This window comes from Papilio xuthus, unplaced genomic scaffold, assembly GCF_000836235.2.
Source record: "Papilio xuthus unplaced genomic scaffold, Pxut_1.1 DF826961.1, whole genome shotgun sequence".
Classification (NCBI taxonomy): Eukaryota; Metazoa; Arthropoda; class Insecta; order Lepidoptera; family Papilionidae; genus Papilio; species Papilio xuthus.
In genome coordinates, this window is record NW_013531688.1 from 3,136,259 (window position 1) to 3,158,844 (window position 22,586).

General features: G+C 34.1%; 4 protein-coding genes and 1 long non-coding RNA gene across 6 annotated transcripts in view; 1 reads left to right on the forward strand and 4 right to left on the reverse strand.

Moving 5' to 3' along the window:
* The window catches only part of pnt (ETS transcription factor pointed), a 123,033-nt gene extending 113,629 nt beyond the window's left edge, over positions 1–9,404 (reverse strand). For both annotated transcript variants that reach the window (XM_013315421.1, XM_013315420.1), the window contains exon 1: positions 9,208–9,404. The gene's annotated coding sequence lies outside the window, so the exon portion shown is untranslated. The remainder of the gene's footprint in view (positions 1–9,207) is intronic.
* Positions 9,405–11,133: 1,729 nt separating this feature from the next.
* Sec10 (Exocyst complex component Sec10) lies at positions 11,134–17,614 on the reverse strand. The gene is made up of 13 exons (XM_013315672.1): positions 17,441–17,614; positions 17,135–17,374; positions 16,694–16,891; positions 16,322–16,570; positions 15,162–15,379; positions 14,475–14,702; positions 13,994–14,153; positions 13,412–13,555; positions 13,090–13,178; positions 12,722–12,911; positions 12,252–12,408; positions 11,651–11,817; positions 11,134–11,288 (listed from the first exon to the last, which is right to left on the reverse strand). The coding sequence occupies exons 1-13, from the start codon at positions 17,471–17,473 to the stop codon at positions 11,193–11,195; spliced, it is 2,169 nt and encodes a 722-aa protein (XP_013171126.1). The 5' UTR covers positions 17,474–17,614; the 3' UTR covers positions 11,134–11,192.
* A 635-nt stretch (positions 17,615–18,249) lies between these two features.
* Tssk (Testis-specific serine/threonine kinase) lies at positions 18,250–19,739 on the forward strand. Its single transcript, XM_013315161.1, has one exon. It carries the CDS (start codon positions 18,549–18,551, stop codon positions 19,587–19,589), a length of 1,041 nt encoding a protein of 346 aa, XP_013170615.1. The 5' UTR covers positions 18,250–18,548; the 3' UTR covers positions 19,590–19,739.
* A 325-nt stretch (positions 19,740–20,064) lies between these two features.
* On the reverse strand, positions 20,065–20,829 carry LOC106120046 (uncharacterized). The gene is made up of 3 exons (XR_001227977.1): positions 20,639–20,829; positions 20,459–20,544; positions 20,065–20,357 (listed from the first exon to the last, which is right to left on the reverse strand). It is a non-coding gene; the product is annotated as an uncharacterized LOC106120046 (long non-coding RNA).
* A 290-nt stretch (positions 20,830–21,119) lies between these two features.
* LOC106120047 (uncharacterized) lies at positions 21,120–22,012 on the reverse strand. The gene is made up of 3 exons (XM_013315225.1): positions 21,884–22,012; positions 21,543–21,622; positions 21,120–21,330 (listed from the first exon to the last, which is right to left on the reverse strand). The coding sequence occupies exons 1-3, from the start codon at positions 21,972–21,974 to the stop codon at positions 21,163–21,165; spliced, it is 339 nt and encodes a 112-aa protein (XP_013170679.1). The 5' UTR covers positions 21,975–22,012; the 3' UTR covers positions 21,120–21,162.
* Positions 22,013–22,586: the final 574 nt, after the last annotated feature.

Genomic DNA, 22,586 nt, shown 5'->3' on the forward strand with positions numbered 1-22,586 from the left:
AAGTTGATTTTAAAGTATTGTTAGGAAGAAAATCCGAAATTCTGCCAGTGTATTGACGCAACGCAAGCCTTACAAAAATGTCGACGTTTATGTCCCCTCACTATTCATTCTGACACTGGACTTTGTAACGAAAGCACGTCATTCGCGCCGAATGATTCTAACTAATACTGTCGAAAAGTACATAGCTCATGCTGTTTTTATATAGATATTTTAACAGTGGTAGATCCTGCTTTAACATCTTCGCACGAATTGGCCCGGCTCGCCCGGTGAAATACCACGACCACACAGAAGACAGGCGTAAAGTGGAAGCAGTTCAGCGTTTCGTCTGATGAGTGTGCGTCCCGGAGGCCTAATTTAGTCCTCTTTCCCTTCCCACTCTTTTTCTCGTAAGGAAGGGATGGGAAGTGGAAATGGACTTTCCGGATGAGAGGATGCATGGAAAGGTATTTTCTTTCCGTGCATCCTCTCCTCCGGCGATTAAAGGTAGGCAACGCATAAGATTTTCAATATGTTAACATATTCAGTATTTTATTCCAATACAATATATTCTATTTTAAGATTTACGATTATTTAGACAGATACATAATCAAAGTAACTTGTGTTCGTATGTATGGTGTCGATAGTGGGTTACCACCTTGCCGTATCAAAACAATCTTTAATGCATTGCGCGCTCTGACTACTCGAATGTTATCATGAAGGGTTGACATTCTTTGAATTTCAAATAGTATATTTATGAAGCCCTAGTACTTAGTGTACAAGATACCGTGAAAAAAACTGTCATTTGTTTAATTGTCTATTAAAAAACGTGATAGTTACATTATTCGGAATATTTATGTCGGCAATTTTAAAAACTTAATAAGAAAATGATATAATGGGCAAAGTTCAGTTTTTTTTATCAAAAATTTCCTTTCTTCAATTTGATAAAATCATTAAGATACGCAACGAGGATTTATCTTGTTGATATGAGAGCAAATTTTATGCTTAGCTACAGAATTATACTATTGTTATAGTAGTCATCATCAATTAAAATAATACATAATAAAATATGATCTATTCTATAGTATACGAAGACGGGTTGGTTTAGAAACGTGGATAAACAACGAACAGAAAATCTTACTAATCTTACTAATATTATAAATGCGAAAGTTTAGATGGATGGATAGATGGATGTTTGTTAGAAGGTATCTCCAGAAGGGCTGCATGGATATCTCTGAAATTAAGTTTTTTTTTTTAATCCGCGCGGACGGAGTCGCGGGCGACAACTAGTATCATAATAATTTATATACAAAAAAAATATTACGATCAAATGATAACGCTTATATTTGGTAATATATCAGTCTGTCTTGTTGGGATTAATAATATTAAATACACAGAAACATTCAACATTCATGCCAACACAAACAGATGTTAATAATTTGATTCAGTCATGGTGATTTAGTTAACAACAATAAAAAAAAAACTAAAGTATGTAATCGTTTTTAATATCGTCACATTGTGTAGGATCGTGAGAAGAATAAAATCATGTATATTTTATCTGTACCATGTTCATTGTCCGCGCCTACTTCGCAATAAACTGTGGACATTTCGATAGAGAAACCTTGGCCTATACCAACCCACGGATCCCTTAACCCACTCAACTTTATCTACTTACTAGCTGTTGCCCGTGACTCCGTCCAAGCGGTATTAAAAAAATAATTAGTAGCCTATGTGTTCTTCCAAACTATGTTCTACAACTATGCCAAATTTCAGCGAGATCCGTTCAGCCGTTCCGGAGATACCTTCAAACAAACATCCATTCCACTATCCATCTATCTATCTAAGCATTCGTATTTATAATATTAGTAACATAAAGTGAAATAGTATATTTGTACTAAAAGATCAGCTGACGTCGTATGCTGTTCTGGTTTTTTCTCAGACAAAAAAGTACTGACAACGCCATCTGTCTATTTAATCGTGAATTAAAATCATCCTGGGACTGAATCGAACGTATTAGGAACCTAAAACGGTCCACAGTTTAGTATTGCACTCATTTTGATTGACTACTACTAATTACATATTTTCTTTCTGTGCATCCTCTCCTCCGTCGATTTAAGGTAGGCAACGCATATGCATTTGCGTTTGTCTATGGGCAACGGTCACTTCGCTATTTCAACGATTTCAGATGGTCGCTCACTCATTTGCCACCTTATGATATAAAAAAATATTCTGGGTGTATTATATTGAATGTCAAGTAAAACAAATAAAAACCTACAAATAACGCAGTTGTCATGTATCAATTGTAAATCTTGATATTTTTGCAAGTGATATGTTTGCAATTGTAATACATTTGACAGAAAATAGCACCAATATTAGCATACAAACCTACTCACAAATTCGCGCTTGTGATTTTTAGTGCATTTACAAACAATACTATGTATATATTTATTTACGTACTCCAAGAATATCAATAACAGTTTTTGCCTGCGGCTTTATCTGCGCGGAATAAAAAAATAAGTAGTCCGTGCAATTCCAGAACGTAGCCTAACTCTGTGCGTAATTTAATGCAGATCTAATTAGCCGTTTTGAATTCACCTGCAAACAAACAATCCATCCATTTATACATGTAAGCTTTTGTATTTATTACTAGTAAGATTAAATCATAATACGTGATTATTTCAGTTTTTAATCTTGCAACATAATTTCATCGAATTTATTGGTACACAAGATAGGTATGTTACATGACTTAACGAATTTTGTAATTTCGATAATGTATAAGCACTTTAATATGATACTTTGATATGTGTACTTTATACTTTGATATAAAATGTATATTACTTTATCGCAGTCATCGAACTCAAGCTCACAGCTCGATGGACACATGGGCGTATTGTGCCTACGTAGACTCGGCTTTATAAAGCTCTTGATAGCAGTGACAACTCTATTATGCCCTGGTCTGTATGGTTTTTTTTTATTTTTTATTTAAATCTATATGTAAACACCGGTATAAGTCGTATTTTACTTTGAAATATAATACGCATTGTATGCGACTTAATATTGCCTTTGATGCTTAATCATACTAATTTTACAAATGCAAATGTTTGGATGGATGTTTAATTGAAGGTATCTCAAGGATGGCTGCATGAATCTCGCTAAAATTTGGCATAGTGCAGAACAGAGTCTGGAAGAACACATAACCTACTAATTTAGTTTATTCTTTAATACCGCGCGGACGGAATCGCATGCGGCAGCTAGTATAGATTCAACAAATTATTCCATTTTTGATTTCACTATTAGATTCAGATTGATATCTGTCTAGTCATAACAAAGCTATTTAACTAGCAAGTGTCGTAACTGTAGATTAAACTAATACGACCATTAGGCAAGTTTGTGTTGTTGATCGTTGCTAATTAATTCATAATTAAAAATTCTGGTGCACAGGCGCGGGCGGCGACGGCCAATTGCCCGGCACACGCGTGCCAAATCAAAATAGACGTTATGAGTAAGACAATTAGGTACATTATCAGTTAATGTTAATTGGTCTGGATGAAGGGCAAGCGACATTCGTTTTATTTCGTACTATATTTAGTACTTGGTCTGAATTGTTACTGCGGCTGCCGAGTATGGAACGAAATGTGACATCCATAACTCGTACGATGAAAGCTACTTAGTTTATTTTACGCTACTTATAATATAAATAAGCATAAATTATATTTTTATAACATGGCAACATATTAACATATTGTGTATATTACTTTGTGCTGATGAGATAAAATTGAATAATAATTTATTGGGTTGAAACAAACCTTTACTATTAAAAATATAATATTTTAACACTTTTCGTTCAAAAGTTCTCAAATCTTACTTTTCACTAATATCTTACTAATGTTATAAATGCGAAAGTTTAGATGGATATTTGTTTGGAGGTATCTCCAGAACGGGTGAACGGATCTAGATGAAATTTGGCATACATATAGTCTGGAAGAACACATAGGCTACTAATTATGTTTTTTTTTAATCCTGCGCGGATGGATTGTGTGCGACAACTATTATATATCTTTCTGCAGTTATTTTAGTAATTTAATGTATTTTACCTACATTTAACATTAATAGATAGATTTCTAAACAAACAGAAATAAATCGGTTAAATCTTTCGAATCATAAAAGTTTCACGGCATTTAAAACTGCTGTAAAATTTATTTTAAGCGTCTAATAAAATGTATTTTCTTATAAACTAGCGGTTACCGTATTAAAATTGTCTTTAAGCAAACGTTAAACTCATTTTAAATTAAATGATGGACGCATTTTTACGTAAAATTTAGCATTTTAATATATCGTTTTAGTTTAAGAAATAATAAACATAATATAAAATACTCCTTACCTTATTATTTTAATGTAATTAATATTTAATACCAACTAAGTGTAATTTCTACAATCAATATTAGACGCCAATTAATACGTCAAGTGAAACGTATTAACGCTTTCTAAGAAGCAACTGTACTGTTTCAATCCAGTTCAGACGTTTATGGGTATGTGTATTCAAAAACCATATTCGCCGTCGAGATCCGTCCCAAATCATGTCAGCGAGCAACTTGTCTACCTGCTTGGGATCCCGTTGTTGCAAGGTGTACACCCTACGCACACAACTGTAACTTCCCTACTACACACGCAAACATGGAGACTGTATCCTTACAAAACAGTCAAGTTTTAAAAGCTTGTTTCAGGAAGATTTTCGAATTGCGAAATGTTTTAAGAAATTAATAAAGAGTCTTTATTACGTATTTTATAACATTTCTATAAAATGTTGATATACTTAATTAAAACGATTGGTTTAAAATTAAAAAAAAATCGTTTGATGATGGATAAACAGATGGTCACCGTCTGTTTATTTCTCTTATGAAATAGGTGCCTTGTTAATATTAGCATTGTTAAATTAAAAAAATGCTAATATTTATCTTTCATGGTTTCTTCTAGAAAACAAAGATTACATTTCACTTCTTTCGACATTCTCACATAGAAGGATGACAACAAAATATTATAAACTGCGTAACCATAAACGCATGGGCCCCACGCACACAGGCTTGCATGCAGGTGTCCCCCCCGCCCCCCACAACTCCGCAGACATCCGATAGAGCACCGAACCTCAGCTGCGTCTCGCGCCCAGTCAGCGCCCGTCAGATGTCGATCGACAGTTTTTTTTTTCGTAGAACGCCCACGTCACATGCACAATAAAGATTCAGCCAGAAGCGACAACTAAAATGCGTACAATTTAAAAAATTCATGTCGCGTGATAAAAAATATTAATATAAGATTTGATTTACATTTTATTTTAGACTATTAATGTTACGAAGAATTACATTAATACAATTTTTTTTTCCGACATAAGCCTTTCTAGGATCACTAGATGTAAGCCATAATATAATTAAAATAGAACTTGTAATATATTTAGATGTATATAGGATAAGATTTTAAATTTTTACATTAGATAATTTAATTTGAATATCGTGCGATGTATATGCCCACAACCTTCGAGTCTACAGATAAGGCTTGTTAGTGTCTGATAAAGTGATAATGGCGCATTGCAGAGTGTGGCTGATTTTTCCATAATAGATATAGTATGTTACCGTGAATTATGGCTTAAAATATTGACAAGCTCTTTAGTAAAATGTCGATTAATATTAGCAATCTATCAATCAATTTTACTTCATACTGGTTTCTAAAAGTTTTATTGTTATTCCTCTAATCGTGGGTTTCAAATACCAAAATCAAAAACATATTGTTATTTCTGTTTTGTGAAAGATAATGAAAGGGATGACGATATGTTTTATACAAATATTTGGTCTCAGAAACCAACGGTTAAACTTATTTCAATTTATGAAAAGGTTTAGTTGACATTATTCATTATTATATTCGTGTGAATTAGATGAATTATGATTATTGAAGACGTAACAGGCTGGCCACGACTAAATATTAGCGAATACATTGCGTGATCCATTTGAGTTGGCTCTAAGTTTTTTAGACACGTGTATTTATTGTCTGCGTGGTGTTTTCTTTTATAATCATAAATGTATTTGTTATGACGCTATATTCAATTACGCATCGCCAGGTGTCGTAGTTAAATGTAAAAAAAAATTACTAACATTTTTATCACTATACATGGTTACAATGTTACCGATCGATTCTGAACTTTGACAATTTTGAATTACTAAACATGTTATAATATGATGTAAGAAAACGTTCAATTAAACGAATTATTAACCATTTAATGTATCAAAATATAACATTGATCTTGATAATAAATTAATGTTTTGCTTGCATTTTGTTTGTTTTAAAAATGACATTTTTAGATAGATGTCTCCTATTTAAATGCATTGTCTTTAATTAGTAGAAAGTTAATAGTGTAACGTATCGCTATAAGTAGGTCTGTCAGTAGCCTTCAGAGACAAGCGTTAGTCATCGGTGCATCATTCCTAATTAAATACGTCACGTATAGTAAGCGATGTAAACAAACTCAAATTAATAGCACTCACACGAATAGATATCACTATGGTAAATACAAAAGAAAATCTCAAACAATCCCTTAAACGACCAGCAAGTGACGTGTGGGTCAATCAAACGAACTGTACTTTACGTTGCTGCGTATTTGGTCGTGTGGCAAACTCTCGTACAATTTGACATCGGCGTAAAGGGGGGACACATTTCTTCAAAGTGTGAAGCCTTATAGCCTCAGCTAAAGTTAAAGTCCTATCATAATCGGTCCAGCAGTTCCAGAGATACCCAGAAAAAAATGTTAAGCAGCAACGATCAATACATTTTTCGATATTAAATTCAGCGAGTATACCTTGAAAATTCATGGAGATTTATTTTAACGGCCGCTACAAGGTTTACTGTTAGATACAAGGAATTTAATGTTATTGTTGTATAGTCGATTAAAACTCAAAGAATATGTTGAATTAAAAATAGCTCCAAGACACAGTAAACTTATCTTTGTGTCTTGTATTCGGATTAAAATTGTAAACCGCAATTTATATTTGCTATATAACGATTGCGGTTTTAAAGTTAGTATCAACATAATTGTTAACGCCGCAATGAACCTAGAATGGTTAGAAGGTACTTATTTTATTGCTAAATTAATAATTATGTTCTTCTGAAATCTGTAGAGCACTTTAAATTTTTAACGCCTTTTTTTAATATTTTGATTTATTTATTTATTCAATTTAATCATGTCCAGAAACATGAAACAGTCTTTATTTTACTAAGTCCCCATTTACTTACGATAAAAATTGTTGTAAAATAGATTTTAAGAAAATTTTGTTCTTATCTTAAAATAGGTAAAAAAAATGAATTCTATATATTTTATGGGACTCGTGGTATTCGGGTTACGAGATGGAGGCAATGTGGAAATATCTACTAACGCTTAACAGACAAATAAAAAAATAATAAGTAACAAAAATGTTTATGGCCGTAATTTTGCCAAGAATGGTTAGTGAAAAAGTTTGACACACTTTTTTTCCTACCGTAATGTGTTTGGTTAAAACATTTTAACGTTTGGCAAAAGCCAGTTGTCTTATGGACTAATTGCAACTTGATAGTTTTAGCACATTTATATGGCAACATTAAAATAACCTAGCAATTATTTAAAAGTTTAAGATATTGATAGTTTGGGAAATATTTAAGTTTTTCCTATTTTCAACAATGTAATCTTACATGATCAATAGTGATAGACATGACTAAGAAAGAGCGGGAAAAATACAGTTAGAAATTCGGGAGCAAGCCAATTTTTAATCTACTACGCAGTTTGAGGATAGCCAGGTACGAATTTTAAAGGCGCGTTCTTATAGCTTTGCTACTGCCTTAGTTTTTTCTGCTTTGTAAAATTTAATCAATAAATGAATATGATAACATTGTTTGTTGTCAAATTCGTGGGACCAATTAGAAGAGATTGCGATGTTGAATGAGCGGTATCATGGTAGATTAGGTTAGATAACACTTGTCAGACTGGGGATGGGCACGTACGCCGAAAACAAAACTATTAACATGATTTTTATCGTCATTTACCTCCATTGTTTTTTTTTATTAAAGCAAAAAGACGTTCAGAATTAACATGGACAGTAAATCGCTAAAGAAAAATACTAGCTTAATGGGTTCTTGACAGAAATTCATCAATTTCCAATAATAAAAACCATATAAAATATATCCTTCTAAAGAGAGCATTGAGGTATACTTTCAGACGGCCAGTGTATTCATCAAAATATTTTTCTCAGACCTGCAGGTTTCCTCGCGATGTTTTCTTTCACTGCCGGGTCAATAAACGGCCAGGTTGTTGATATAGCCTGGGAGATATTAATATTAAAGTCTTAAAACAATGAGGCCGCTTGCCTTGCATACACTTTGAATATTTAAATATATTACGTAGGTATCCCATGGATTTGTATAATGATCAGTGTCGAATCATTTCAATTGGATATTTTTAAACTTATAGATAAAAGATAAATAAAGCTACACCTATCGAGTGCCTCCTGCAACTAAATATAGGTAAGTTCTACGTCACATAACATTACATGTAGGTAGGTATACTTTGTCAGTATTGATGGTAGCATTTCTCGCTCAAGCTAAATCATCTAGTGTCGTTTACACTACAAAGGGTAAACACGATCGTAAAGTTATGGATTTATTGCTTTGTCTTATCGATACTTTCCCATTAAAGGTCCACGATGAATTAATAATAGAACAGCGTCGACCGTTGTGCGAAATTGGGACGTAGTCGATACGATATTAAATATAAATGAAAATGTTATTGGAAAGGTGCGGTCTGTTTTGTATAAGAGTGCGGATCATTAGAAACGAGTTGCGGCGAAACGATCGGTGTATCGCACCGCCTCCACTCGACGCTCAACGCTCAGGTAGAGCCGGGATAAAAACACCACTCGAAATGGAACGGACGGGCTCACCTAGATAACGCACCGATCGGCCAACGAAGAAGTTACACGGAACGTGATCGCAAAGATATCGTCGACACCGCCACTAATGATTCAACCGTCTCGAAAGACTCATTACAAAACTTTTGATTATCCATTCATATAACACGTAAGCTGATAATATAAATCTGCCCTACCGACAAATGAATGAACTTATAACATGTAAATTCGTCGCTTACAAATCGCGACACAGCACCGCGCGTAGGCGTCGGAGTTTGAATGAAAATAAACATTTCAGCCGTTGCGAGCTTACCTCTCGATTTTAATGATATTATCCAGATTAGCGATATGGGCACGGCACTTTGTTATAGATAGGTGAGTGGGTCACACTGAACTTCGGCTGAACACTTTGTTTTGTGAACTTTGTACGCGGCACGGAGCGATGAACACTGCCGGCCTGCGCGATCGACACTGAAGTCGTGTTTAGTTCGTCCGTGGGCGCTGCGCTCGCGTCGCCGGCACCCGGCACGCACACACGTTTGTTCATTGAACACCAGTCGGGGTGGGGAGGACTTATGAATGGACGTAGTGAAGCCGAGAGCCGAGACGTACAGATAGCAGTGATAAGGCGAGCGTTATTACATATGATATTGGAGCACCGAAACACAAAACGTTCATGTCGTTATAACGATGCATCGAAGTAGATGAAATGCACGAATACACGTAATATGATATTTCGTAACATTCCATTTATTGAGGTAATAAAACTATGTCAAAGGCTACATAAATAATATGTACATAACAAATATTCATCGCATTTGCAATATTTTATGCAGTCATTGCAAGTAAGAGCTGACCACCACTTTACTATAACAAAATCTAGAATTCATTCAGGCATGAGTTTTATTTTAACTTCTTTTTTCTTCTCTCCTGTACAAAATGCAAATTTTTCGTTAGAATAAAAACAAAATGATTGCCCACAGTTTCTATGCAAAAGTTACGTAAAATGTGTTTGGTTTCATGCCAATCCTCTCGACGATTGTATTTTCGTACATAACGGGTAACGAATATCATTTGTCATGTAAATAAAAACCTATATAATGAAATAATAACTAGTCGCAATATGTAGTAAGTAACGTAATATTTATTTTTAACATTGTCCTTGAAGATATATCTGACAAGCAAACAACAAAGGATTGTATCTGATATTACTTCTCAGTTACGACTCTCCTACTCTTTTGTGAATATTTATTTAGTGTTTATTAAATTTAAAATGAAATATAGTTAGTACGAAATCTGCATGGACTTATAGCTATTACCTATTACAGATTTATTACCTATTAGACTATTTACCGCGATTTCGTCGCCTGGAGTTTAAAAGATCAAACATACCTTCATCTCATTATATCGAATTTTACAGTTTTTTAAAGAAAGCTAAAACACCTACTTAATTAGTTATTTATCCTCAAAAATGTTTTATCAATTTACAAATAATTCTGTTTGAGGAATGCACCAAATAAACATTTGCCTACCACTTTAGACCTTTTGCTATGGCTACGTATTACCCCTAAATCCAATAGTTTTGCCTGTGCGTTGATAGTTAACTCTTTTATATATAAAGATGTGATCAATTCTTCATCTCCGTGAATATTCACTGTTAAAAACCAGTACCAACTTATATTAATATCTCATTTTTAAGGACAATAAGAGACATATGTTTGTATATATAATTCTTCTGTGAGTGTATGTCACTGAACTTCTCTCAAACGACTGGACCGATTTTGATGAAATTTTTTGTGTGTGTTCAAAGGAATCTGGGAATGGTTTAGATTCACAATTTTGCCCGCTGGACAATGTTTTTTTAATTTATTAGTTGTTGTTTTTGGAATGTTTTACATTGGATCCGACAGACGGCGCTACCATCGCAGTGTCAAATTTTAAATAATATTCGAATTTTAATTTTAGTCTATCCCGACAGTTATTTTAAATTTTCAAATTAAATACGTGTAGACAGGACAACGTCTGTCGGGTCCGCTAGTATGTTTGTAAGACTTGGTTGCGCGTATAAAGTCGTGGGAACTTATCACGGTGCCATGGTAAGTTCCCATATCCCAATGACTTAAAAATGTATATGACCAATTATATTAAAATACAATATACAATTCATTGTATATACAATTGTTATTGGGAATAAAAAAAAACAAGTGATCGTTTACATTTTATTATAATTTAATGTTATTTACATAAGCAGTAACAATTTATTATGTAAAGATAAACGTTTTATCGCTTTTGATATATTTACGACAGTCCTTTAAGGAAACTGGATAACTTATGACTTTTATAGTCAGACCGCAGCTGTATAAAGTTGTGTAGTATAGACTGGTCTAGTTCGGCCTGAGATAAAAAAAAATAGTATCTTACAATATTGTAAATGCAAATATTTGGATGGATGGATGTTTATTACAAGGTAACTCACGAACGGTTGCATGGATCTTGATGAAATTTAGCATAGATGTAGAACATAGTCTGGAAGAACACATAGGCTACTAATTAACTTTTTTTATTTCACAGTAACTAAATAACAAAAAAATACAGGAAAGATCGATAATAAAATGACTTGATGAACCGTTATTGAAAATATATAGCCATCCCTTTCATACTCTTTGAAAAGAACAGAGATAAAATATGATTACGTGCAACAAAGGAAAATAAGGACAAAAAACATTTGTGTGGAATAGAGTTAGTTTTATACTTACCAGTGTCTCTCCTTCACAGACTTGATGCAAGTTCTCCGGCTTTACTAATAATAAGTTGCAAAGTGCGTGCAGTGCGTCAAACAGCGCGTGCGCATGCGGCGCGCTGCCAGACCTGCCGCACGCCGCTGATCTATATTCTTTTACATCGCAGATAGCTATCATTGCACCTACCAACATAACTTCTTAGTTATACTGACGCCTTAGTACACAAAGCTACTATTATCTAAGAAAATATAGAAAATCAACAAACATTTCATAATATCTTGTGCGATATTTTTAATGGAATATTTAAATTATTACAATGGCAACATTAAGCCGTACAGCTGCTGCTCCCTCATTGGTCAAAATATGATGCTGTCAACATGACCTTGACAGTGAACAAATATATTTTTTCCAATCTTGTGATGCCTTTTAGTAAGAGAAATTTTATTGACAGGACCTTTAATATCGTATCTTACTAATATTATTAATATGCAAGTTTGTATGTTTGGATGTATTAACATACATGGTAAGCCAAGTTACAAGACCGAACAGATATGTATAAATTTGCTACAGTTTGCAAGTAGGCGAAGTCGGGGGAGGAAGCTAAGCTAGCTCTCACCTGCAGAATTGAACTGGAAGTTCTGCAAATGTTCATATATAACTCTGTGCAGGCGCACTGCGAGCTCCAGAGACACCGCCTGCAAATTCTCACCCTCCAAATTCGCGTACACTTTGTCCATTACTGAGTTCAAGTAAGACACCACAGCCAAACACGCCTGAGTACAACAAAAAAAAAATCCTGTGGATAAATACTAGAGTGGTAAAAATTTATAAAAATCTATTGCGATCTAATTAAGAAAAAATTAAAAAAAAATGTCGATGATTCGCTCCAAGTCCTTTGAAATTTTCACTCTCGCTCCTTGCCTTTCTCCGGACACTCGCTCTATCTCTTTTACTCATATGTGATGCGATAGTTTCAGTCTCTTTCTGGCTGAAGTATGGCACTATCCTTGTCTCGTTTACTTACATGTCATACGATATTATCTATCTCTTTCTGGCTGAAGCACTATCTCTGTCTCGTTTACTCACAGGTGATGCGAGGGTGTCGATGTCTCCTTCAGGCTTGAAGTCAGTCTTCTTCTGCTCTGTATGCAGATGCAAACGCACCCAGCCAACGACAGCAGCAATAGCGCGTTCCAGCCCAGCATCCACTTTGTTTTCCAGCTGTTCCAGCACTAAGGTCTTCTTCTGTACGCACTCGCTCTGTTTTGTTGTTGAACTATAACATATAATTATCTATTACACAATTTTGGCCTAAACTTAATACTATACAATTGTCGATAATGTCAAAAATGTACTAGACATTATTCTGCATTAGATTTGGCACGTAAGCAACAAGAGTTCTCTACCTATTGACGTGCCAACTCAAATGTTGTGTACTATAAATTTATAAATACCTCAAACAGGGTAATACTGATTCTTGAAAATGCTCTTCAAACATCTTCACGATTTTATTCGTCTGGTTAACAATTTCAAAGAAGTAAATCTGTGAACAAAATATAATAGTTTTTAAGAAATTATATTTATTAAAGACATTTTATACATATAAGAGTAAGAGTTAAAAAATGGAGAATGAAAGAGTCACATCTCTTAAGAGGAGATTTCGTAATATTTACTTCAGAGAGATAAAGAGAGTTACATATTTTGGGAAGAGATTTTATAAGAGGAGGAGATAAGAGTTATATAGAGACTTCATTGTTACTCGTCAGATGGTCTCACCTGTGGTGGTGATTTGTTCTCAGCAATAGGTATGGACTGAAGGCCGAGGTCTAGTGCATAGTCTACGTGTTCAATCAATAACTGCTGTATCAGAACATCAAGTAGAGCTATCGCGGTACCTGACAACTCATTGCTAGTACATAGCTGGAAAGGTAAAATTAATTATTTTAATTTAAATTGTACAGTTTTGTATTTAAATTACTAACTATGGGTTTCTGAGACCAAAGTTCTCGTTTTAAACATGAGTATATGTTTTATACAGAGATTTTTGTCTCAGAAACCAACATTAAAAATGCAATAAGTGTTCTTTACTTTTCTTTAGAATTTGTATGTTTTTCAATCAAAATTTACTATCATTATAAGTCATGTGACTAAAGAAGAAAAATTCAGTTTTTCACTTTAGTTGTTGAGAAATATTACAAAGATGAATTTGATTACAACAATTAACACCACCGCTGCAAATAGCTACCATGGCGAAAATCAAATAGGCACAAAAAACGATGTCTGACAGCCAGTCCATTTATAAAGGTTAGTGACTTCAACCATACAAGAATTAAAAACAAGTATAAAATTGTAACTCACAGTTTTACATCTGAGGAAGGACATGTTTGCATCAGCGAGCATTTTCTGTACTAATTGCTCGCTGAGGAAGGTCTCTCCACCATAGTTCTCTATTTGAGCTATGTTAATATTAGCCCGGGTGCCTATCACCGCTTGTAAATCACGACGGAGCTCTTGGAATCTTAAACATTTTTTTTTGTTGAAACATGGTAATTTACTTTTTAATATCCTTGATTATGATCAAATTTCTAGTTATAGTAAAAATTGTAGATTATATAAATATATTAAATGTAGCTTCTACAATAAAAACAAACTCGTTTTTGAAAAATGAAAAAATACTGGCACACATACAATGTCATATTCTTAAAAAAATTACTTTAAAAAAAAGAAAAACAAAATTGGTTCCGAACACACTCTGAACCAAATATTCCTACATTTTACGATTCTTAGATCCTTAATACAAATATAGTTCAAGATCACTTGGATTCTATTGCTTACTCACCCACCACCTTGTATTTGCTTCTTAACATGATGCTTCTCATTATAATAGACATTTAGAGCATTAGAGAGCACAGCTTTCAGTCGGCGTATCTCCAGTGCAGCATAACCATCATTAGCGGCTGCCATTGCACCATTGACCAGAGCCTCACGACGTAAGTCTCCAGTTGATATGTTACCATCAGCGGACACCATGCCCGCTGCCACTAACTCATCACATACCTTTTGTGTACTGTAATGCAAATATACTAGTTAGTTACTGTGACTTTGTGTAGATTTTTTGAAACATTCAATGCCAAGTATTCCAATCGGAAAATACTTTATTGCTACACCAAAAGCTTGAACATAAGCAAAACTTAATTTTTTTTTAATTATTCATAAATTTTTACTTTTTATTTACATTTTTTTATCATATTTTTCAACAAATGGTATCCTATGGCAGTTATTCAACCTTATTCAATACTAAATTTATACAAATTAGTTAATTCACATTAATGTATGTCATCATTTTATTGACATCTTACTAATATTATAAAAGCAAAAATTGGATTGATGTTTGTCAGAAGATATCTCCAGAACAGATTTAAAGGATCATGTTAAATTTGGCACAGATGTAGAACATAGTCTGGACGTACACATGGGATATTCATTTTTGTTAGTACTTATTAGTCAATCATAAATAATAATTTACCTTGTATACATATCATATAGATTCCTCAAATACTTCTCAATATCATTTTTATCAGCTAACTTCGTCTGTATATACTTTTGTAACTTCAGATGGAAGATATTTAATACAAACTTGCTCATCACTTGCTCAGGGTTTGGAAACACACTGGTAATTATTGTATTATTCTTCTTGCACAATGGTAACACAGAAGCAAATATGTCTTTACCTAACAAAGTATTCTGTAAAAGTTTTTAACAAAAAATTAATTTAAAAAAAGGAATAAAATATGTGTATATCAATTTGTATTGCACCAAATGAAGACCTAAGTTTTGCATTTTTTTATTGATTTCTCTCAATATTTTTATTTTATATCATAAGGTGGCAAACGAGCGAGCGGCCATCTGAAATCACTGAAATAGGGAAGTGAACGTTGCTCATAGACATATGCAGTTGCATATACGTTGCCTACCTTTAATCGACGGAGGAGAGGATGCACAGAAAGAAAATATTTACCCTTTCCATGCATCCTCACATCCGGAAAGTCCACTTCCACTTCCCATTCTTTCCTTATAAGAAAGAGGTATCAATATGACAGTATCATTCTAGTATGGGTGAGCTACATATGTCAGCAGCACAGTGCCTGCGGTTACTATTGACTAATGATTTTTAATAAATTTAAAATTTAATTTATTTGAATTAGTTTAATTATTATAACACTTGTTATATGCATTTGTACATGCCTTATATACGCATATGCACTTGTTATATGCATTATCTATTTTGTAAGATTAACTTGAAAGGGAAGTCATTGGCCTCTTACAGGTTAACCTAGTTAAGAAGCCAAGGCAATATTGATACTGTAATCATTTAAATATGCAATAAAAAATCTTGTTATTATTATAAACTCTATTATTGTTAAGTATTACAATCTTACTAGTATTATAAATAAGTGTATGGATGGATGGATGGATGGATGTTTGTTTGAAGGTATCTCCAGAACAACTATATGGAAATGAAATTTGGGATAAATGTAGAACATAGCCTGGTAGAACACATAGGCTACTAGTAAGGTTTTTTTTTCATTCCGCACGGACGGAGTCTCAGACGGCAGCTAGTATTATTATATTATGCAGTCACACTGAAGGTTTTAAAGCTTGTAACTTGTAAGAAAAATAACATACCATTTGACTAGTTTCTATAAATGCGTCAACACACTGAGAATAACCTTTGAAATTGGTCATAATATTAGCAATTGTCTTCATCTTTGCCAAATTGCCTTGATTTTGGGCCTTCACAAACTCTTCAATAAGATTACGTTCAATTTCGTCATATTTAGCCTCAATCTTTTTTTTGGCAACTTCAAACTTATCTGGGGGTAGTTCTTGAGCTATTGTGTACAATTTTTGTATCACATCTGCTGCTTCATTAAGCTATAAAGAAAAAAAAAATTGAGTAAATCTTAAAGGATTATTTCCAGCCAATGATTCATCTTGATCAATCTTAATACAACTGATAAACTTAGCAGAAATAACATAATAAAAAACAAATCTTACCTTATTTGGATCATTAAATAGATCAGTAAGAACAGGTCCTGGACTAAGAAAGTTTGCCAGATGTGATAACAGATCACGAGCTGCCGCAGACCGTGCCCTTGGGGCTCTGGCTGCCCCAAGTTTCTCACCAACCTCCAATGCTCGGCCCCCACAACGAGACATGCGCTCATCCAAGGTACTAAATACATTTACGCAATGCTGGAAAAGGTAAATGTAACTAATAAAATTTAAATTTAAAAGAATTTAATTGAGACATTTGTTGTCAATGTTTTTTAATTATAAGGAAGATTAAGGAATTTGGGATACTGTACAATATGGCTATTACTGGCTAAAGTCCAGACTTAACTCAATGCATCCTGCCTAATTCCCAGAAGAGTCATAGAAACTTATAAGACTGGATAATTACAGAAACAAATAATAAATATAGGCTATGATGCTTACTGAATGCTGATCCATTATCTCAGATAGTTTAGCACCATATTGTTTCTCCTCCTCTTGCACAGCTTGTTCCAGTCTCATACATTTTCTCTCCTGACGTTCTTGCAGTACCTTTAAATCTTGTATGGCCTGAGTAAATATGTCATGAATCATTTCCGGATCAATTTGATCATCAGTAAGTCGGGATTCCTGCATGCTCCTCCGTACCATCCTCTCAACAAACTCATCGGGGTCAAATGGATCCTAAGAAGATTAATAAAATTTTATAATGAAATTTTAATGAAATCCCCAAAGTTGCCGTCAACTTACTTGCTCTAATTCTTTTAAATATTGGTTCATCATTTTGAAGTGCACAAAATATGATCAGTCGTCAGATAAAATAGTCTGATACGCCCCTCTGTTATTACTTTATATGCAATTATTATGGTTACGCTAAGCTTATAATATTGTTTATTTGATTTTATTTTGTCGCGTTCAAACAGAAAATGTCAATGTCAATGTCAAAATTATTGAAGAGTAGATAAAAAAAAGGTGATTATAATTCAATAAAGAACAGCATATTTATCAAATAATGTTTGGACTTAATTTAACGATTTTTTTTCTATAACATTATACTTTCACTTAATCTCGATCTCTCCGAGAGAGAGATCTCTACTTCCCTACCTATCAATTCGATTAGGGCGACCTCTGCCTCCGACCACTCCAGTTTTCTTTCATCCCTTGCTGAGGTTTGCGAGGTTGTAAGTAGCATGAGTTCGAAAATGTTTAAAACTGAATTCCATGTTGACGTTAAAGAAGACTTCTTTTAGTTTGTAAAAAACACTATACATCTCTTAGTAATGCAGTGTTTTGTTAAAAGCAGGTTGTAAACGTTACAGTTTTATAAGTTTAAACGTAACTTCCTTTTACCCTACGGTTGTTCATTTTAACTAACAAATCTTTATTTTAAAATACATGTAATTAAAAGCCCATTATTAGATACCTAAAATTAATTAATAAAAACAAGGATTAAATGGATAAAATTTTGTCTTAAGATAATGGTACTATAGCTTTGCTGAGAGCGACCTATTTATATCAAAACTTGAAACAGGCAAGTATGAAAGACATCAGTTTTGATTTTAGAAACAAAAGAAAAAATCATAAATGTAACAACTACGTCTTTTTGGAAGATATCTTACTAGTGAAAGCGTTTTTTATATCCAAATTCTTTGTGATGTAATATTTTGACAAAATCTTGTGCGTGCTATTAAGGATTTATTTATTTATTTACTCTCTTTAATGAGAGTTGAGTGGCAATTTAAAGCAAAACGGATACCATACAATTTGACAGGAGAGTCACTGAAACTATTGGGTATATCGTGAATAGTGAGATGTCCAATGTATCCTAACCGGGTTAGGATAAAGCTGATAGACCTCAATGGCTGAGCGGCTCAGCCCTCGCAGCTCCGAGGTCAATGCCTTGGAACAACGGGGATATCTCATAGGCAAAAAAATCGGACAAGGATCATACGCCACTGTACACCTGGCGGAGTATTGCGATGCGTCCAGCCCCAAGCGCATGCACCTCGCGTGCAAAATATTCGATAAGGAAAAGGCGCCCCGTGATTTTTTAGAAAAATTTTTTCCTCGAGAACTCGACATTCTTACTAAGATTGAGAACCCACACATTATACAAGTGCACAGCATCTTGCAGAGGGGACCAAGAGTGTTCATATTCATGAGATATGCTGACAACGGTGATTTGTTAGACTTTATTAAAAGAAACGGAGTCGTACCAGAGAACCAAGCCAAACTTTGGTTCAGGCAGATGGCTAGCGGACTGCATTATCTACACAGTAAGAATATTGCCCACCGTGACCTTAAATGCGAAAATATATTACTTTCTAGACGTTTTAACGTGAAATTAGCCGACTTTGGTTTTGCAAGACTCTGCACCGATGGTGAAAACAGACGTGTGCTCAGCCAAACGTACTGTGGCTCCGCGGCGTACGCGGCCCCGGAAGTGGTTAGTGGTACACCGTATAATCCAAAGCTGGCCGACGTGTGGTCCCTCGGGATTATTCTCTTTATCATGTTAAATGCATCTATGCCATTCGATGATTCAAACTTGCGTAAATTACTAAAAGATCAAATGTCACGTAACTGGGTGTTCCGCTTAAGGATTCGGGACACCGTGTCCGCCGCCGCTAAGTCTATAGTGCGACACATTTTGGAGCCCGATATCACTTTGAGGCTGACTTTAGATCGTGTTTTGGCACACGAGTGGACAAGACCTAGGAAAGACAAGAGTGCGAGTCTGATGGGCCGGCTAGTGCAATCCGCACCGTCGGCGCCGTACCCCGGAGGCAAACGCGAGCACGAGGAGGCTGGCCCGTCTGCCGGTGTGCGAGTGTCTGGAGACCATCGCGATACAGATCGAGAGAGACACGACGATATCAACATGCGTTCCCGTGATTAATTAACTCTTTCCCGACCAGCATTTATCAGTGAACCTTAAGCATATTTTGGACTAACATAAAATTGTAAATTCACTTTATTTTGATTTATTTTTTACAATTGACGACATAACTATTGTTAGCCGTCAATAGTGAAATATTTTTACTATTAATCTCTTTGTTTTATTTTCTCTATCTATAGTCCTTATGCTTATACTCTTTACAATTTTTTAAGCAAAGACAGATGCAATGTACACCATAATGCGTGTTTGCTGTGTTTTAGGCAAAAGTATAGGTCAAAGTAGTCCATAACTAGAAAAAAAGAGACGAGACACTGCAATGTTTTCTTACAATAAACGATTTAGCTTTATTTAAACAAGAGAAGATTATCGCAACATGTATCATGTTTTTTTACAAATTAATCGTCCTTGTGTTACAAAACGTGGTTCGTTGAGAGAAGGACTAATATCTCAAGAATATAGGTGTAATATGGACATAATCATCGCTTGCGCTTTGTCTTTATTAACCCGAAAGCCCAACAAAACAAAAGTGCATTAAAAGATAAATTCATTTATTAGGCTTTGTAAATTTGCTAAGGACATCGACTTGTTTGTTAACCGGTTAGGAAGCGAGTACCCCTTGATTTCATATTGCGTATGCACAAAAGGGTATTTCCATCGAAATGTTACAGTTTGTGTCGGTCGATCGTAACTGACTTTAATTTCCGTATGTCTATTTAGATATTCGACTGTAACGAGGTTCATGTTTTTGTCTACGTCTTGTCTATGAGGCTGAAAAAAGAATAACGTCTACAGAACAAGCATAAGAATAGGAACAAAAACATAACGCACCTTATGTGTATATAATATTGAAATTGTAATTAAATACTTACTTCGATTTTGACTTTATATATGGGATTAAACAAAGGTATAGCGCCCTTATTGTGATAGGACAGAATGTCTCCGTCAATACGCTCACCTAAAGTTTAAAAATATTATTAAAAATTATAATAATAGATTTAGTTTTACGTAAAAATACTTTTATAAAACTGATCCCTACTTTAATTACTTACCAAATTTGTGTACCTTATATCCTAAATGAGGATTATAAAATAAATGATTTAAATTGACAAAGGCTATTACAATTAGGGTGACGGGCAACCACATCTTGGTAAGCTTAAAACAATATCACGTATGCATGGAGCTGTAACTAATTGATTTTGAACGGACGTTATGAAATATTCTCTGATGAACATCATGCGTGCAATGATAATATCTAAGCGGAATTAACGTTAATTAACATTAGATAGCTTCCATGTAAAATAGTGTTTTAATCATACGCGCGGAACATTCCTCATGGCAAATGGACGATCTATTTGTCAAAACTTATTGTTTTGCTTACAGTATTGCTGGTGAAAAGTCTTGTTTTTATTTCCCAAGGATATGGAAGATACCAATGGAATATTAAAATGAGAAAAGATAGTCTCAGATAAATTAAAAAAACTACGTAACTATTTGTGTACACTTGATTAAAAACTCAACAAAATATGTCTCAAACGTTTATTTTGAAATTTTATTATTTAACATTTGCTTTATTTTAAGACTGTGGAATTCCTTTAACAATGATATTGTATGTTGATTGTGTAATTTGCACCCAGCTGTATTTTATTGATACTCTGTGGTACAGATTGTCATAATCCACTTTTGGCGGTGATAAAGCATTTACAGTGACTTTGACATATGTTACGGTCATATCAGTGGGGACCTGTGAAATAAAAAAAAACTGTTTTTTTCTGCATCGAGTTACATGTAGTTTAATTTGTAATCGTGTGCTTTCATATCCTTGCACAATGTTACAAAGTCTGCTGATCAAGGATCATTTTATAAAACTTAATTATAGTAATTAAGTACTTAAGAATTACATTTCGTTCATATAAGAATAGCATAATCAGAATATTACATAACTAGGCTACTTACAGGAATATCAATATTAGTATCTTGCTGGAAGAAGTAAATTGTGCCGTCTTTTGTATAGATTACTTGTCCCTGATCAGTGCCTAGAAAAAGATAATAATAAAGAGAGTAATAAGAACTGACACGCCCAATCAAATCTAGCCCTTGTTGGATTTGGAGTATTCGTCAACTTTGCGTATACCTTATTAAGACTTTATGTCCCAACAAGCAACTAAAGACACGGTGTTAAAACTAGAACGCTTCTTTCGACGATTTTAAAACCGATGATAAATCTCGTGATCAGGGAGGATGGAGCTTTATTCGTAGCGTCTTGTATAAAATATAAAGAGAACATATTCACATACCGAATTCATACACATAATCAGAACTTATTGCAAGACTTAATGGAATTATTAAAATGATGAAACTTATTACACACTTCATATTCACGACCATTTAGTACAATGTAACTGAATGCAATGTTTTGAAAAATAAGTTAACTTCTTATAAATAAATACACACATACCGTATTCCTAATTAGCGTTAAAAGCGATAGTATTCTAAAAATTATAAATTATTTACAGTTTAATTAGTAAAGTGAATTGATTTATTCGTTTTATTTGGATCCGGTTTGTCACATTATATAATTCGCCTTTGTAAGTCTGTCGACCAGCCGTTTTGTGCAGTGGTCCGTCCTCTGCGGAATTTCCAAATCGGTACGATATAGGTTCCTTCAAGAAGTGAGCATACTATTTCCTCAAAGGCATATCTGCAGTTCGTCTAGTGGTCCGGATGTCCATGGGCGTCGTTAATCACCTCAATTTTCCAGCCGCTCGTTTACCTTTCTCTTTAAAGTCTACCCTAGGTTACGTCACTTTATTGTTAACTAGAATTAAAATTTTTATCGTACATACTGTGGTTTGTAAATGGGAAAATGAATAATGTTATAAATATGTACTAGTTCTACGAGTCCCCGAAATCCTAATAATCTCTTATCTAGCCCTAGCCTTGATGGACGAAAAATGAAATTGGTCATTCTAATTTTAGCTGTGATACTTGGTATAAAAT

Excerpts from the sequence above, each read along its gene's own strand:
- Sec10 (XM_013315672.1), bottom strand. The coding sequence starts at position 17,473 with ATGATGAACCAATATTTAAAAGAATTAGAGCAA. Across the intron at positions 17,375-17,440 it reads ATTTAAAAGAATTAGAGCAA|GATCCATTTGACCCCGATGA; the intron begins GTAAGTTGACGG and ends TAATCTTCTTAG. Across the intron at positions 16,571-16,693 it reads TATTTAATGATCCAAATAAG|CTTAATGAAGCAGCAGATGT; the intron begins GTAAGATTTGTT and ends TTTTCTTTATAG.
- Tssk (XM_013315161.1), top strand. The coding sequence starts at position 18,549 with ATGGCTGAGCGGCTCAGCCCTCGCAGCTCCGAGGTCAATGCCTTGGAA.
- LOC106120047 (XM_013315225.1), bottom strand. The coding sequence starts at position 21,974 with ATGGTCGTGAATATGAAGTGTGTAATAAGTTTCATCATTTTAATAATT. Across the intron at positions 21,623-21,883 it reads TGATTATGTGTATGAATTCG|GCACTGATCAGGGACAAGTA; the intron begins GTATGTGAATAT and ends ATCTTTTTCTAG. Across the intron at positions 21,331-21,542 it reads ATACTAATATTGATATTCCT|GTCCCCACTGATATGACCGT; the intron begins GTAAGTAGCCTA and ends TTTATTTCACAG.